At 42.2% G+C, this 17185-nt stretch overlaps 1 protein-coding gene across 1 annotated transcript; it reads left to right on the top strand.

Moving 5' to 3' along the window:
* The first annotated feature begins 8943 nt into the window (after positions 1-8943).
* LOC121531309 (secreted frizzled-related protein 2-like) lies at positions 8944-10751 on the top strand. Its single transcript, XM_041836544.1, has 3 exons — positions 8944-9237; positions 9613-9878; positions 10066-10751. The coding sequence occupies exons 1-3, from the start codon at positions 8954-8956 to the stop codon at positions 10374-10376; spliced, it is 861 nt and encodes a 286-aa protein (XP_041692478.1). The 5' UTR covers positions 8944-8953; the 3' UTR covers positions 10377-10751.
* The last annotated feature ends 6434 nt before the right edge of the window (positions 10752-17185 follow it).

The following is a 17185-nucleotide window of genomic DNA, read 5'->3' as shown; positions in this document are numbered from 1 at the left end:
TCCTTGGCAGCGCAGCACACTCAAATAAAACGGATTGAGCCCCCCACCCCCCTTCTCTCCATCTCCCCCTACACTCGCTGGGCTCCACCAGGGCTGACTGTCACTGGAGATTCACTGTCAATTTCCACATCCAGTCTCCATGTGGACCTGTTGGTAGACAGACAGACGCTGCCCGTCTGCCACACAGAGGTGTTTAGACACAGTTACCTGCAGCCCAGTGTATCCCATTCCTCACATAGCTATAAAATGTCTGAGATGCTTAAAAATAGTAGTCACTCAATAGAAAGGTTATGGTTGTCTACATCCAATGGTTGGCATATCTGCTAGGGCCCTGGGTTTTGCACAATCATGTGACATGCTTGGATTTTTAACCTTTTTATTTAAAGCTTTTTCATCAAACTGCCCCTTTTTCAAGTCTGGTAGTCCACCATCCTCAGACAATTGCTTTCATTTTTGGTATAAGTCTTATTTCTGGATAAGCCTTAAAATACAGGATAAAATCTTGCTATGTCACATGATTGCGCAAAACACAGGGCCCTAGCCTATGCTAAGTCAACTCTCTCCTTCACTGTCAGATGATGCTGTGTTGACTACTTGCAGGTATCCTAGTTAAGAGCATTGGGTCAGTAACCGAAAGGTTGCTGGTTCGACTCCCCGAGCCCACTAGGTAAAAAATCTGTCTGTGCCCTTGAGCAAGGCACTTAACCCTAATTGCTCCTGTAAATCGCTCTGGATTAGAGCGTCTGCTAAATGATTAAAATGAAGAGCAAAGATGTACAAAAAGACATTTCAGTTCCTTACTCCCACAGTTTAGGAATGTTGTATGGTAGGGGCAACATGACTGACTTACTCTCATGATAGCCAAGCAAACAGACCTACAATGATCTACAGCTCCAAATACTATTAATTAGTATCTAAATATAAACAATGGAGTCTTAAGTGAGAACTTGCTGACGTGGACGGGTTTAATTGTAGAGAAGTGGTTGGTAGTGTACAGAGCTCACTCTGCTATTGCGGTACTGATTCAATTACCAGTTTGTCTGGACCCCTATTGTACACTGAAACCAGGTGTTAACACACTACAATTATGGTATAGGTAGATGCACCTAGAGTACGATGACCATAAACACAAAGACTAGTACGCTAGCTAGTCCGACTGGTTTTACAGTGAACGTACTGTATCAGTGTGGGTGTGCTGCTCCTGTGCATCTCCACTAGACTTTGATAGACGGGTGCCCAACAGAACAGTAGTCTCCATTATTAGCAGGCAGCTTAGGGCAGGCCACACATTACCAACACAAACACAGCGTCTACAGATGGGCAGGGGAGCTGTTAAGAAGAAAAACAGCTCCCTGCCGGGATAATGGCAGAGGGAGCTTGTTAAACGTGTGGCCCCATTGTTCTGACAAATTGGTCTGTGGCTCTAATTGCCCCTCAGTAGCGCTCCTCGTCTGAACCCAGGGCCCCGGCTCAGATCAGACTGGGGCAAGCAGTAATCCTTTAGAAGGGGGCTGCAGAGCTGGGGCCGGTGGAGCTCTGACTGGAGACTGAAGGCTGTGGGAGAGTAAGGGGCCAGACCGACTGGGTCTGTATTCATAAATCGTCTCAGAGTAAGAGTACTGCTCTAGGATCTGTTTTGCCTTTAACATCATAAGGAATAAGACTACATGGACAGGGGGGACCTGATCCTAGATCAGCACTCCTACTCTGAGACGCTTTATGAATACGGACCCTGGGGCTTAGCTTGGCTAGCCTGGCAGGTCTTCAGCCTCGGCCACTATTCCTTGTGTGTGGGACAGCAAGACCCAGCCTTATTACTGACTTTAAGCCTTCTGGGCACAAACCCATAGAAGATACACATCTGAACGTGGTTTTGGAGACAGACATAATCCACACAATTGCGTTGAGTTGCTTAACTGTACTTTCATTTCCTGCTGCCATTAGAAGCTAGAGTCCTGAGAAACGGAGGGAGGGAGAATGCCAGACCGTCATTAGAAGCGGAGCCTGGACCACCAGTCTGCATCGCAGTGTGAGATCTCTTCTAATTGCTGAGAGGGTAGGAGCATCCTGTGGCTGTCTGACGATAATAGGACAGTGTTCCTCCAAAACTGCATTGAAATACTTTTTCTGTTATAATCAATATAATCCATCTCTTGTCTCTTTTCCCAGGAATTTCTGGAATTTGTTGGTACTCTTAATGTGCAATATAAAGCAGAAAATGTCTAATTTGCATAATTACTTTTTGCACAAGCTTTAAAAGAAGGGAAGTTGGTTCTATGATTTGAAAGTGTAAATAATTGCCAACAGAAATCCCACTGGGCACAAACTGGTTGAAGTTGTTTCATCATAATTTGTCAACATATTGTGACGTGGAATCAAGGTGGAAAATACACTGTATTTGAAATAAAATCATAAACGTAAAAAAAAAAAATGGGGGAGGGGAGTGAATTTTAAACCACAGGATTGTCATCAGTAGCTAGGTTTCCATCCAATTTGTGAGAGATTTCCATGCGAATATTCTAAAATCTGCATAAATGAATTTGCGCATGTTCCTACCAGAGATGTTTCCATCAAACTGACGTATTGCGGATAAAGGTCTGTGCGTGATGACGTACTGCACATTAAAAATTACGTTTGCGGTTAATTTCCCATGTACGGAATGAAAAATACAAGTTAAATGGGTTTCCATCGCATTTTCAACTTTACTGATGGTTTTGTCACAAAAACTGTTGCGTAATATAGGAAATGTGCCCACTCTGCTCTTCGAACGTGCACTCTAGCCAACAACTCGCAGAGACAGTGGGGGTAGGCTACCTACATTATGAGATTATGGATAAGACCTATGAGATTATGGATAAGACCTATATTATTTTTATTTGATAAATGGCAGTCAAGCATCGATCATCATGTCACCAGAATAACACCCTCGATATTTATTGGAAAGGAGCATCAACCTCATCACGTGCACTTTCACCACTCTGTGAAGTTATCATCATTAATTTCATCTGCGAGTCGTAGTTGGAGGAGCACACACCATATTATCGCGTGACTCCCAAGTTTACTTCGATATGATAGTTATTATATCAATATTTGCGTATAAAGGTGTTTCCACCGCAATTTGTCGCATTATTAATTCTACCGGAACAACATGTAGAATGAACAAATTGTCTTTCGCATTTATAAAATTGTACCTATATATCCCGTTTCCATCAGCCCAGTCTTGACTTTTTTCATGTGTGAGGTAATTCATCTGCGAGGTAATTCATCTGCATGACATGGTTGGATGGAAACCTGGTTAGTGTAACCAATTTTCAACATAGACAAACCTTGTATAAAATATGTTGAATTTGTACCTTTGAAACAAAGACAGGTCTTTAACGTTATATCCATTATCAGAAAAACAAAACAATAGGCTGGGCAGCACCTTCTACTGGCAAGTGGCTCTATCTACAGTTGTGGTCATTTTGAGAATGACACAAATATTAATTTTCACAAAGTCTGCTGCCTCAGTTTTTATGATGGCAATTTGCATATACTCCAGAATGTTATGAAGAGTGATCAGATGAATTGCAATTAATTGCAAAGTCTCTCTTTGCCATGAAAATGAACTTAGAAAAAAAACATTTCCACTGCATTTCAGCCCTGCCACAAAAGGACCAGCTGACAACATGTCAGTGATTCTCTCGTTAACACAGGTGAGAGTGTTGACCAGGACAAGGCTGGAGATCACTCTGTCATGCTGATTGAGTTAGAATAACAGACTGGAAGCTTTAAAAGGAGGGTGGTGCTTGAAATCATTGTTCTTCCTCTGTTAACCATGGTTACCTGCAAGGAAACACGTGCCGTCATCATTGCTTTGCACAAAAAGGGCTTCACAGGCAAGGATATTGCTGCTAGTAAGATTGCACCTAAATCAACCATTTATCGGATCATCAAGAACTTCAAGGAGAGAGGTTCAATTGTTGTGAAGTAGGCTTCAGGGCGCCCAAGAAAGTCCAGCAAGCGCCAGGACCGTCTCCTAAAGTTGATTCAGGAAAAACATCAGGGACAGACTGATATTCTGCAAAAGGTACAGGGATTGGACTGCTGAGGACTGGGGTAAAGTCATTTTCTCTGATGAATCCCCTTTCCGATTGTTTGGGGCATCCGGAAAAAAGCTTGTCCGGAGAAGACAAGGTGAGCGCTACCATCAGTCCTAAGCCAGACTAAGTCAGTGGCTTCAAATGTTGATATTTGGTTGCGTTGACAACCAAACACAATTCAGTATCACTTTTGCAATACAGTAAATAGCCTATTAACTTGTTAATAGAAGTTAACAAATGATCATTTATGTTGGATTTACATCTCCAACTAAACCAAAAATAAAAGTTAAAGAATAGGATTAAGCCAGTGGCTCAGATGAAACTATCCAAGCATTAGATATCCTTTAAATGTTGATATTTGGTTGCGTTGTCAATAATACTTTTGTTATACAATAAATAGCCTAAAGTTAAGGCTATCTTACAAACGAATGTAACAGTATTTATTCAACCTTAAAATGAGTAACACTTCCATGGCCACATTTAGAGGTTAGCCTACCGTAACTACAGAGCCTTCAGAAAGTATTCACACCCCTTTACATTTTCCAAATTGTTTTGTGTTACTGCCTGAATTTAAAATGGATTAAGTTTATATTTTGTGTCACTGATCTACACACAATGCCCCATAATGTCAAAGTGGAATTTTGTTTGTAGAACATTTTCTAAATTAATAAAGAATGAAAAGCTGAAATATCATGAGTCAATAAGTATTCAACCCCTTTGTTATGGCAAGCATAAATAAGTTCAGGAGTAAAAATGTGCTTAACAAATCACACAATAAGCTGCATGGACTCATTCTGTGTTCAATAATAGTGATATATATATTTGTTAAATAACTACACCATCTCTGTACCCCACACATACATACAGTGGGGAAAAAAAGTATTTAGTCAGCCACCAATTGTGCAAGTTCTCCCACTTAAAAAGATGAGAGAGGCCTGTAATTTTCATCATAGGTACACGTCAACTATGACAGACAAATTGAGGGAAAAAAATCCAGAAAATCACATTGTAGGATTTTTTATGAATTTATTTGCAAATTATGGTGGAAAATAAGTATTTGGTCACCTACAAACAAGCAAGATTTCTGGCTCTCACAGACCTGTAACTTCTTCTTTAAGAGGCTCCTCTGTCCTCCACTCGTTACCTGTATTAATGGCACCTGTTTGAACTTGTTATCAGTATAAAAGACACCTGTCCACAACCTCAAACAGTCACACTCCAAACTCCACTATGGCCAAGACCAAAGAGCTGTCAAAGGACACCAGAAACAAAATTGTAGACCTGCACCAGGCTGGGAAGACTGAATCTGCAATAGGTAAGCAGCTTGGTTTGAAGAAATCAACTGTGGGAGCAATTATTAGGAAATGGAAGACACACAAGACCACTGATAATCTCCCTCGATAATCACGCAAGATCTCACCCCGTGGGGTCAAAATGATCACAAGAACGGTGAGCAAAAATCCCAGAACCACACGGGGGGACCTAGTGAATGACCTGCAGAGAGCTGGGACCAAAGTAACAAAGCCTACCATCAGTAACACACTACGCCGCCAGGGACTCAAATCCTGCAGTGCCAGACGTGTCCCCCTGCTTAAGCCAGTACATGTCCAGGCCCGTCTGAAGTTTGCTAGAGTGCATTTGGATGATCCAGAAGAGGATTGGGAGAATGTCATATGGTCAGATGAAACCAAAATATAACTTTTTGGTAAAAAGTCAACTCAGTCGTGTTTGGAGGACAAAGAATGCTCAGTTGCATCCAAAGAACACCATACCTACTGTGAAGCATGGGGGTGGAAACATCATGCTTTGGGGCTGTTTTTCTGCAAAGGGACCAGGACGACTGATCCGTGTAAAGGAAAGAATGAATGGGGCCATGTATCGTGAGATTTTGAGTGAAAACCTCCTTCCTTCAGCAAGGGCATTGAAGATGAAACGTGGCTGGGTCTTTCAGCATGACAATGATCCCAAACACACCGCCCGGGCAACGAAGGAGTGGCTTCGTAAGAAACATTTCAAGGTCCTGGAGTGGCCTAGCCAGTCTCCAGATCTCAACCCCATAGAAGATCTTTGGAGGGAGTTGAAAGTCCGTGTTGCCCAGCGACAGCCCCAAAACATCACTGCTCTAGAGGAGATCTGCATGGAGGAATGGGCCAAAATACCAGCAACAGTGTGTGAAAACCTTGTGAAGACTTACAGAAAACGTTTGACCTGTGTCATTGCCAACAAAGGGTATATAACAAAGTATTGAGAAACTTTTGTTATTGACCAAATACTTATTTTCCACCATAATTTGCAAATGAATTCATAAAAAATCCTACAATGTGATTTTCTGGAATAGTTTTTCTCATTTTGTCTGTCATAGTTGACGTGTACCTATGATGAAAATTACAGGCCTCTCTCATCTTTTTAAGTGGGAGAACTTGCACAATTGGTGGCTGACTAAATACTTTTTTTCCCCACTGTACATCATTATCTGTAAAGGCCCTCAATCCAGTAGTGAATTTTAAGCACAGATTCAACCACAATGATCAGGGAGGTTTTTCAATGCCTCGCAAAGAAGAGCACCGAAATGTAAAAAAAAAAAAAAAAAAGCAGACCCTGAATATCCCTTTGAGCATAGTGAAGTTCTTAACTTTGGATGGTGTATCAATACACCCAGTCACTACAAAGATACAGGCGTCCTTCCTAACTCAGTTGCCGGAGAGGAAGGAAACTACTCAGAGATTTCACCATGAGGCCAATGGTGATTTTAAAACAGTTTAATGGTTGTGATATGAGAAAACTGAGGATGGATCAACAATATTGTATTTACTCCACAATACTAACCTAAATGACAAGAAGGAAGCCTGTACAGGATAAACATATTCCAAAACACGCATCATGTTTGCAACAAGGGACTTAGGTCATACTGCAAAAATGTGGCAAAAAAATGACGTTTTTGTCCTGAATACAAAGCATTATGTTTGTGGCAAATCCAACACAACACATCAATCACTGAGTACCACTCTTCATATTTTCAAGCATGGTGGTGGCTGCATCATGTTATGGGTATGCTTGTCATCGGCAAGGACTAGGGTGTTTTTTTTAGGATAAAAATAAACAGAATACAGTTAAGCACAGGCAAAATCCTAGAGGAAAACTTGTTTCAGTCTTCTTTCTAACAGACACTGGGAGAAAAAACTTACCTTTCAGGAGGACAATAACCTAAAACTCAAGGCCAAGTATACATTGGAGTTGCTTATCAAGACAACATTGAATGTTCCTAAGTGGCATAGTTACAGTTTTTACTTAAATCGGCTTGAAAATATATGGCAAGACTAGAAAATGGCTGTCTAGCAATGATCAACAACCAACTTGACAGAGCTTGAAGAATTTTGTAAAGAATAATGGGCAAATATTGCAGAGACTTACCCAGAAAGACTCACAGCTGTAATCGCTACCAAAGGTGATTCTAACATGTATTGACTCAGGGGTGTGAATACTTATGTAAATGTGATATTTCTGTATTTCATTTTCAATAAAAATATAAATAATTTCACTTTGTCATTATGGGATATTGTGTGTAGATGGGTGAGATTTAAAAAAATAATTTAATCCATTTTGAATTCAGGTTGTAACACATCAAAATGTGGAATAAGTCAAGGGGTATCAATACTTTCTGAAGGCACTGTATAAATGAAAGCGTGCATGTTCAAGAAAACATGCAAAGGTCGCAGGTCTGTGGAGATCTTGACAATTGCTATAATAATCTGTGCAGAATCTTGAACAGCATTGATCACTTACGCTATGTATTTTTTTGTAATCTCAACTGCAATCCAGGTCATTTGGTTGTGCTATTAGATGAAGCACATTGGTAATACATTAAATTATTGTATAAATACTAAATATCTGACATTGTATTCCCATTTGAACTTTGTTGTGCCTAAAAATGGTTGAAATTATCACCTTGAAATGACATGGTGTGACCAGTGGATTGCATGTTTTTATGCAACATAGAGACTCATAGCTTCGTATGACTGTTTGTGTCTGTCTATGTGGCAGTCAAGTATGATCAGATAGCTACAGTAGGTAGACAGCTGTAGCTTGCTGTTGTTTAGCATTTGAATTAGACTGTAATCTAGTGTCACATCAAAGCCACATGAGACAGCCGGAAACACTGTGCTGCTAATGGGAGTGTGATCAGGGCTGCGCTCTTCTTCTCAGGAAACCCTTTATATTAGTAAAGGAGGAGACATGAAAGAGGCTCAATATTAAGGAGACTGTCTGTCTGTCTACACAACCCTCTAAAATGAAATACACTTTTACTCCTGTGTAGAATATGAACTGTAAACATTCTTCATCAAATAGTTTTTAGAATAATATACATTTGAGAGTCTGTCATTGCACTAGTGTATTTGCCTCTCAAAACAATAGCTCATAAGATAAAAGTCCAAAGTACATGAATACATAATGTCCAGCAAAGCAGCCTGTGTGAACTAAACAGTACAGTAGCCATGTCTAGTGTAAAAGTCATACATTTTCAGTGGTGAAATGGACTGGGTAGAGCCAAATCTAATAGTTTGCATTGCAATGCTTTGGCTGTGATTGCTCTCATAATGTCGTCCCCCCGCCCCCCAACCCCCTCCCTCCTTCCATTCACCTATTACCCCCCTCTCTGTCTGCATTCATCACAAAACAAGCCATTGTCTCCTCTCACATGCCGTCTCAGCCCCTTTGATCGGTAGTTGATAACAGTCTGATTGGGCTGGGCTGACTGCATATATAGAGGAGACCACTGGTACAGAGAGACATTACCTCTCCTACAGAAACAAGCAACAGCAGCACCCGTCTTCTCCTTTGGATTCTCAGTCAGGACTTTGTTTCTCTTCGCTATGGATCTCCTCACTGTCACCCTGGCTCTCCTGGTTCTCCTGACCCCAGCCTGGGGCTTCGACCTGGGCCAGTCGACCCGGTGCGTGCCCATCCCCCACCAGATGAGTGTGTGCCAGGACGTGGGCTACTCGGAGATGAGGCTGCCTAACTTCCTGGGCCACAGCAGCCTGGAGGGCGAAGTGGTTCCCCGCTCGGAGGACTGGAGACCCCTGCTGCAGACTGGCTGCCATCCCCAGGCCCAAGCCTTCCTCTGCTCCCTCATCGCCCCCGTCTGCCTCGACACGTACGTATATAGCTTCTGTTTGCCTTTTACCTATTCATGTCCTCTTCTACCTTTGTATGTCCTTGCTGTGCCCGTGTCTGTCTGTCTGTATGTCTGTCTGTCTGTCTGTCTGTCTGTGTCTCTATCTCCATACTATGCCACTCTTTTCCTTCTCTGTCAATCTGGCTGTTCTTTCTCCCGTGTTTGAGTCTGTCTGCCTAGTTCCTTCCCACTTTCTCTTGCTAACTCCTTCTTAAGAGGAATCTATCCACTACTCACTTTTCACCCTCAATCTATCCACACCAGTGTGTGTCTACAGTGTAACATTCCTGTAATTTCCAGCGAGTACCCACTGCGTTCTTAAACCTAACCCTGTGTCTCTCTTTCCATCTCCAGGTTTATCCAGCCATGCCATAGCCTGTGCGTGGCCGTCAGGGACAGCTGTGCCCCAGTACTGGCCTGTCAGAGCCACGTCTGGCCAGAGGCGCTGGACTGTGACCGTTTCCCTGCCCAAGAGGACATGTGCCTGACCCCCCACCCCAAACACAGCAACAGTCACCTCGCCAAAGCATTACCTAAGCCTGCATGCCAAGCCTGTCCTTCTGTGGAGGAGCACCCTTCACTGAAGACAGTTCTGGACGCTCTGTGCCAGGATGACTTTGGTAAGCATGTGCAATAATGAACTGCATGTCTGTGCATGTTTCTATTGATTAGTGTGTTACGCAAGTGTATTAGTGTTCATTTGTGTGTGTATTGGTGTGTATATTTGTGTGTGTTTGTACCATACATATGTGTGTAGTTCTGTCTAAGCTAGCATACTCACCCTCTCTCCTCTCTCTCTTCCCCCAGCTGTAACAGCCAAACTGTCTCGCCGGCGCCTGCCCTCAGGGGAGCCAGAGTTTGAGGTGGAGGGCAGGGTAGAGTTTATCCGCCAGGGCCCCCTCCTGCCCTACGACACCCAGCACCTCCTCCAGCAGTGGCTGCTCATTAACCTGCGCTGTGCCAACGCCCTAGTCCGGCCCGGCCGCACCCAGCTCTACCTGCTGACTGGGGCGGTGCAGCCAGATGGCACCCTGGCTCTCACCCGCCTCTTCCCCTGGCACAAGGAGGACCACAGCATCGCAGTGGCCACGCGGAAGTGGAAGCACCACAAGTGTTGAGTGCCTGGACGATGTATAGGAATAATAGAATGAAAAACATGAGCTCTGATGAATCTGTGTCGCTTAGAACTGCGTCCTTACTCACACAAGCCAGGACTGGACTCACGATAATAATAGTTTTCTCAGAATGGAAAGATTTGGTATAAGGCCTAAGTATATGACGTTTTCTGATGTTACTGAATTGATGCAGGAGGGCAGAGGAGCATAGTTAGAGCTGGACTCTCTCACCGACACGACCCTCTGCTGCCCTCTACTGATCCTTCACAGTAGCTCAGCTCCCTCTGATAGCACACAGCAATAGAATGCACTCTAAAAACTGTACATAGGAATAGCTAAATGTAAATGATTTCTAAAGAGTATTATTTTCTATTTAGATAATGCCGTATTTATGTGTTTTGTATGTTGGATTTGTCTGTTAAGTCAGTGAAAATGATATAATAAAATGCCAATATTTACCGACCATATTTCCACTGAATTAGTGTTGGTTATTCTACTGTCTATAATTCATACATTTTATAAAAATTGCCGAATACGGCTAAGGTGAGTGCAGAATGTTGTTTTTTTACAATTGCAGGATGTCCGTATAGTGCAAGATGTCCAATGGATGACGAAAAGACTATAATACACTGTATTATTATGTACAACAAAACCCAAAAAGGAAATTGACTTACAAACAATATAATACAATCAATCAATCAAATGTATTTATAGAGCCCTTTTTACAACAGCAGTTGTCACAAAGTGCTCATACAGAAACCGAGCCTAAAACCCCAGAGAGCAAGCAATGCAGATGTAGAAGCACGGTGGCTAGGAAAAACGCAGGAACAAGGCAGGAACCTAGGAAGAAACCTAGAGAGGAACCAGGCTCTGAGGGGTGGCCAGTCCTCTTCTGGCTGTGCCATGTGGAGATTATAAGAGTACACGGCCATTAAGGCCAGATCGTTCTTCAAGATGTTCAAAAGTTCACAGAAGACCAGCAGGGTCAAATAATAATCACAGTGGTTGTAGAGGGTGCAAGAGGTCAGCACCTCGGGAGTTAATGTCATTTGGCTTTTCATAGCTGAGCATTTAGAGGTTGAGACAGCATGTGTGGGGGGGTGTCCGGTGAACAGGTCAGCAGGCAGAACAGCAGAAACTGGGTCAGCAGCACGCCCAGGTGGACTAGGGACAGGGACAGTCAGGAGTCATCAGCTAGGTAGTCCTGAGGAAATTGCCTATCTCTTCCCTAGACAATACCTTTCGGTCCAATAAGACGGGTGCATTTCCTTCAACCCCTGCATTGACTCGGTACCGGTACTCCTTGAATATAGCCTCGTTGTTATTTTATTGTGTTACTATTTCAATTTTTTTCCTCTGTAGCTCAATTGGTAGAGCATGGCGCTTGTAACGCCAGGGTAGTTGGTTCGATCCCCGGGACCACTCATACGTAAAAAAATGTATGCACACATGACTGTAAGTCGCTTTGAATAAAAGCGTCTGCAAAATGGCATATTATATACAGTGGGGGGAAAAAGTATTTAGTCAGCCACCAATTGTGCAAGTTCTCCCACTTAAAAAGATGAGAGAGGCCTGTAATTTTCATCATAGGTACACGTCAACTATGACAGACAAATTGAGGAAATAAAATCCAGAAAATCACATGGTAGGATTTTTTATGAATTTATTTGCAAATTATGGTGGAAAATAAGTATTTGGTCACCTACAAACAAGCAAGATTTCTGGCTCTCACAGACCTGTAACTTCTTCTTTAAGAGGCTCCTCTGTCCTCCACTCGTTACCTGTATTAATGGCACCTGTTTGAACTTGTTATCAGTATAAAAGACACCTGTCCACAGCCTCAAACAGTCACACTCCAAACTCCACTATGGCCAAGACCAAAGAGCTGTCAAAGGACACCAGAAACAAAATTGTAGACCTGCACCAGGCTGGGAAGACTGAATCTGCAATAGGTAAGCAGCTTGGTTTGAAGAAATCAACGGTGGGAGCAATTATTAGGAAATGGAAGACATACAAGACCACTGATAATCTCCCTCGATCTGGGGCTCCACGCAAGATCTCACCCCGTGGGGTCAAAATGATCACAAGAACGGTGAGCAAAAATCCCAGAACCACACGGGGGGACCTAGTGAATGACCTGCAGAGAGCTGGGACCAAAGTAACAAAGCCTACCATCAGTAACACACTACGCCGCCAGGGACTCAAATCCTGCAGTGCCAGACGTGTCCCCCTGCTTAAGCCAGTACATGTCCAGGCCCGTCTGAAGTTTGCTAGAGTGCATTTGGATGATCCAGAAGAGGATTGGGAGAATGTCATATGGTCAGATGAAACCAAAATATAACTTTTTGGTAAAAACTCAACTCGTCGTGTTTGGAGGACAAAGAATGCTGAGTTGCATCCAAAGAACACCATACCTACTGTGAAGCATGGGGGTGGAAACATCATGCTTTGGGGCTGTTTTTCTGCAAAGGGACCAGGACGACTGATCCGTGTAAAGGAAAGAATGAATGGGGCCATGTATCGTGAGATTTTGAGTGAAAACCTCCTTCCATCAGCAAGGGCATTGAAGATGAAACGTGGCTGGGTCTTTCAGCATGACAATGATCCCAAACACACCGCTCGGGCAACGAAGGAGTGGCTTCGTAAGAAGCATTTCAAGGTCCTGGAGTGGCCTAGCCAGTCTCCAGATCTCAACCCCATAGAAAATCTTTGGAGGGAGTTGAAAGTCCGTGTTGCCCAGCGACAGCCCCAAAACATCACTGCTCTAGAGGAGATCTGCATGGAGGAATGGGCCAAAATACCAGCAACAGTGTGTGAAAACCTTGTGAAGACTTACAGAAAACGTTTGACCTGTGTCATTGCCAACAAAGGGTATATAACAAAGTATTGAGAAACTTTTGTTATTGACCAAATACTTATTTTCCACCATAATTTGCAAATAAATTCATTAAAAGTCCTACAATGTGATTTTCTGGAGAGAAAAAAATCTCATTTTGTCTGTCATAGTTGACGTGTACCTATGATGAAAATTACAGGCCTCTCTCATCTTTTTAAGTGGGAGAACTTGCACAATTGGTGGCTGACTAAATACTTTTTTTCCCCACTGTATATTATATTATTACTTGTAATTTTTTTATACAGTGTATATATATATATATATATATACACTACCAGTCAAAAGTTTGGACACACCTACTCATTCAAAGGTTTTACTTTATTTGTACTATTTTTTACATTGTAGAATGATAGTGAAGGCATCAAAACTATGAAATAACACATATGGAATGATGTAGTAACCACAAAAGTGTTAAACAAATCAAATAGCCACCCTTTGCCTTGACGACAGCTTTGCACACTCTTGGCATTCTCTCAACCAGCTTTCACCTGGAATGCTTTTCCAACAGTCTTGAAGGAGTTCCCATATATGCTGAGCACTTGTTGGCTGCTTTTCCTTCACTCTGCCGTCCGACTCACTTACTTTGTGGAATTCCTTTCCTTTCCTGAGCCAATCAGTTGTGTTGTGACAATACAGAAGATAGCCCTATTTGGTAAAAGACCAAGTCCATATTATGGCAAGAACAGCTCAAATAAGCAAAGAGAAATGATAATCCATCATTACTTTAAGACATGAAGGTCAGTCAATCTGGAAAATGTCAAGAACTTTGAAAGTTTCTTCAAGTGCAGTCGCAAAAACCATCAAACACTGTGATGAAACTGTCTCTCATGAGGGCCGCCACAGGAATGGAAGACCCAGAGTTACCTCTGCTGCAGAGGATAAGTTCAGTTACCAGCCTCAGAAATTGCAGCCAAAATAAATGCTTCACAGAGACACATCTCAACAGACACATCTCAACATCAACTGTTCAGAGGGGACTGTGTGAATCAGGCCTTCATGGTCAAATTGCTGCAAAGAAACCACTACTAAAGGACACCAATAATAAGAAGAGACCTGCTTGGGCCAAGAAACACCAGCAACAAATTTGAGATTTTTGGTTCCAACCGCCGTGGCTTTGTGAGACGCGTGTGGGTGAACGGATGATCTCCGCATGTGTATTTCCCACAGTAAAGCATGGAGGAGGAGGTGTTATGGTGTGGGGGTGCTTTTCTGGTGACACTGTCTGTGATTTATTTAGAATTCAAGGCACACTTATCCAGCATGGCTACCACAGCATTCTGCAGTGATACGCCATCCCATCTGGTTTGGGCTTAGTGGGACTATAATTTGTTTTTCAACAGGACAATGACCCAACACACCTCCAGGCTGTGTAAGGGCTATTTTACCAAGAAGGAGAGTGATGGAGTGCTGCATCAGATGACCTGGCCTCCACAATCCCCCGACCTCAACACAATTGACATGGTTTGGGATGAGTCGGACGGCAGAGTGAAGGAAAAGCAGCCAACAGGTGCTCAGCATATGTGGGAACTCCTTCAAGACTGTTGGAAAAGTATTCCAGGTGAAGCTGGTTGAGAGAATGCCAAGAGTGTGCAAAGCTGTCGTCAAGGCAAAGGGTGGCTATTTGAAGAATCTCAAATATAAATATATTTTGATTTGTTTAACACTTTTTTGGTTACTACATTATTCCATATGTGTTATTTCATAGTTTTGATGTCTTCACTATTATTCTACAATGTAAAACATAGTAAAAATAAAGAAAAACCCTTGAATGAGGAGGTGTGTCCAAACTTTTGACTGGTACTGTATATACTGAACAAAAATATAAATGCAACATTTAAAGTGTTGGCCCCATGTTTCATGAGCTGAAATGAAAGATCCCAGAAATGTTCCATACACACAAAAAGCTTATTTCTCTCAGCTTTTGTGCACACATTTGTTTACATCCCTATTAGCATTTCTCCTTTGCCAAGATAATCCACCTACCTGACAGTTGTGGCATATCAAGAAGCTGATTAAACAGCATGATCATTACACAGGTGCACCTTGTGCTGGGACAATAAAAGGCCACTCTAAAATGTGCAGTTTTGTCACACAACACAATGCCACAGATGTCTCAAGTTTTGAGGGAGCATGCAATTGGCATGCTTACTGCAGGAATGTCCACCAAAGCTGATGCCAGAGAATCTAGTGTTCATTTCTCTACCATAAGCTGCCTCCACCATCGTTTAAGAGAATTTGGCAATACATTCAACCGGTCTCACAACCGCAGACCACGTGTAACTACGCCAGCCCAGGACCTCCACATCCGGCTTCTTCACCTGTGGGATCGTCTGAGACCAGCCACCCGGACAGCTGATGAAACTGAGGAGTATTTCTGTCTGTAATAAAGCCCTTTTGTGGGGAAAAACTCATTCTGATTGGCTGGGACTGGTTCCCCAGTGGGTGGGCCTTTCTCCAAAGTGGGTGGGCCTATGCCCTCCCAGGCCCACCCATGGCTGCGCACCTGCCCAGTCATGTGAAATCCATAGATTGGGCCTAATGAATTTATTTCAATTGACTGATTTCCTTATATGAACTGTAATTCAGTAAAATCATACAAATTGTTGCATCTTGCGTTTATATTTCTGTTGAGTATATATACAAAATCAGAGTTTTTAACTCTGCATTGTTGGGAAAGGGCTTGTAAGTACGCATTCACAGTAAAGACTACACCTGTTGTATTCGGCACGTGACAAATAAAATATTATTTTATTTTATTTGAACAGGTAGGCCTAAATATCTCAATCTTCATAAACAGTAACCATCTCAATGAATTTCCAGTAAACATTTAGGCCCTCAATATTAATAGAAATTAATACACACTAAGTAATGAACATAACTGAAAAAAGTGGTCTACCCCAATGACGTCACTAATCAATAAAAGTGTGCACCTGTGCACAAGAAAGCCCTTTGCCAGAGCGCAGGAAAACAGCTGGCGTGTAATCATTAGTCCAAACAGTAATAAATACATGCTTGATCAGAACCTAGGTTGAAGATGGTTTTGACTAGGTGGTATACAGCTAAGAGCAGAAGTGACTTCTTCAAGGCAGGTTAGGAGAATTAACATACCAGGTTTCCAGCTAACAACAAACGTTCCCACAACTTTAGAGAATGTTCCTTTAAGAGTCTCGTTAGGTCATTAACTAGCGTTTTCAAAGTAATGTTCCAGTGATGTTCAAGGAATGTTTCCAATAGACCATTCCCTTAATGTCAAATAAAACTTACCCAGAACGTTCTCAGAATGTAAGATATTTATGTTCTAGACATGTTTCATGGGAATGTTGCAATAACATCCAAGAGTCCAGTTTTCTGTGGGTTAGGAGATTATTCCATCAACATCCCACCAAACATACACAGAACATGGTTGCCATGTTCTCAGAACATAAGATTTGAATGTTCTAGACACGTTTCATGGGAACATTGAAAGAACATGTATATCCAAAGAAAAAGTCATAACACATTAAGTTACCGAGCCAATCAAGGTGAACCACTGATCTATACCTAGCTCTTTGTCTGTTGGCAAGGTTAAGGGATACACACACAGTGCTTTTAACATACAATGTTTTAAATTGACATATTTGCCATACATAATATAATAATAATAATATGCCATTTAGCAGACATGATTACATTGGGCATGTTCTTTCATACATTAATTGTTAATCAAAATGTCCTCACCTGGGATTTGAACTCACAACCTCTTGGTTCACAGTACTCTGATCTTCCTGCTACACCACCATGTCTGTGTCAGCTATCAGTTATTCTGACTATTTTCTCATCATTGATATGATTGACTTATTTAATCAATTTAGGGGCTTTCTGTATAGTTGTCTAATGTTGGTTGGTCATATTGACCTGTTTTAATGATACTCCTGAA

The sequence above is a fragment of the Coregonus clupeaformis genome, chromosome 19, assembly GCF_020615455.1.
Source record: "Coregonus clupeaformis isolate EN_2021a chromosome 19, ASM2061545v1, whole genome shotgun sequence".
Lineage (NCBI taxonomy): Eukaryota > Metazoa > Chordata > Actinopteri > Salmoniformes > Salmonidae > Coregonus > Coregonus clupeaformis.
The sequence above is the reverse complement of the archived record's forward strand: the minus strand, read 5'-3'. Positions and strand labels throughout refer to the sequence as shown.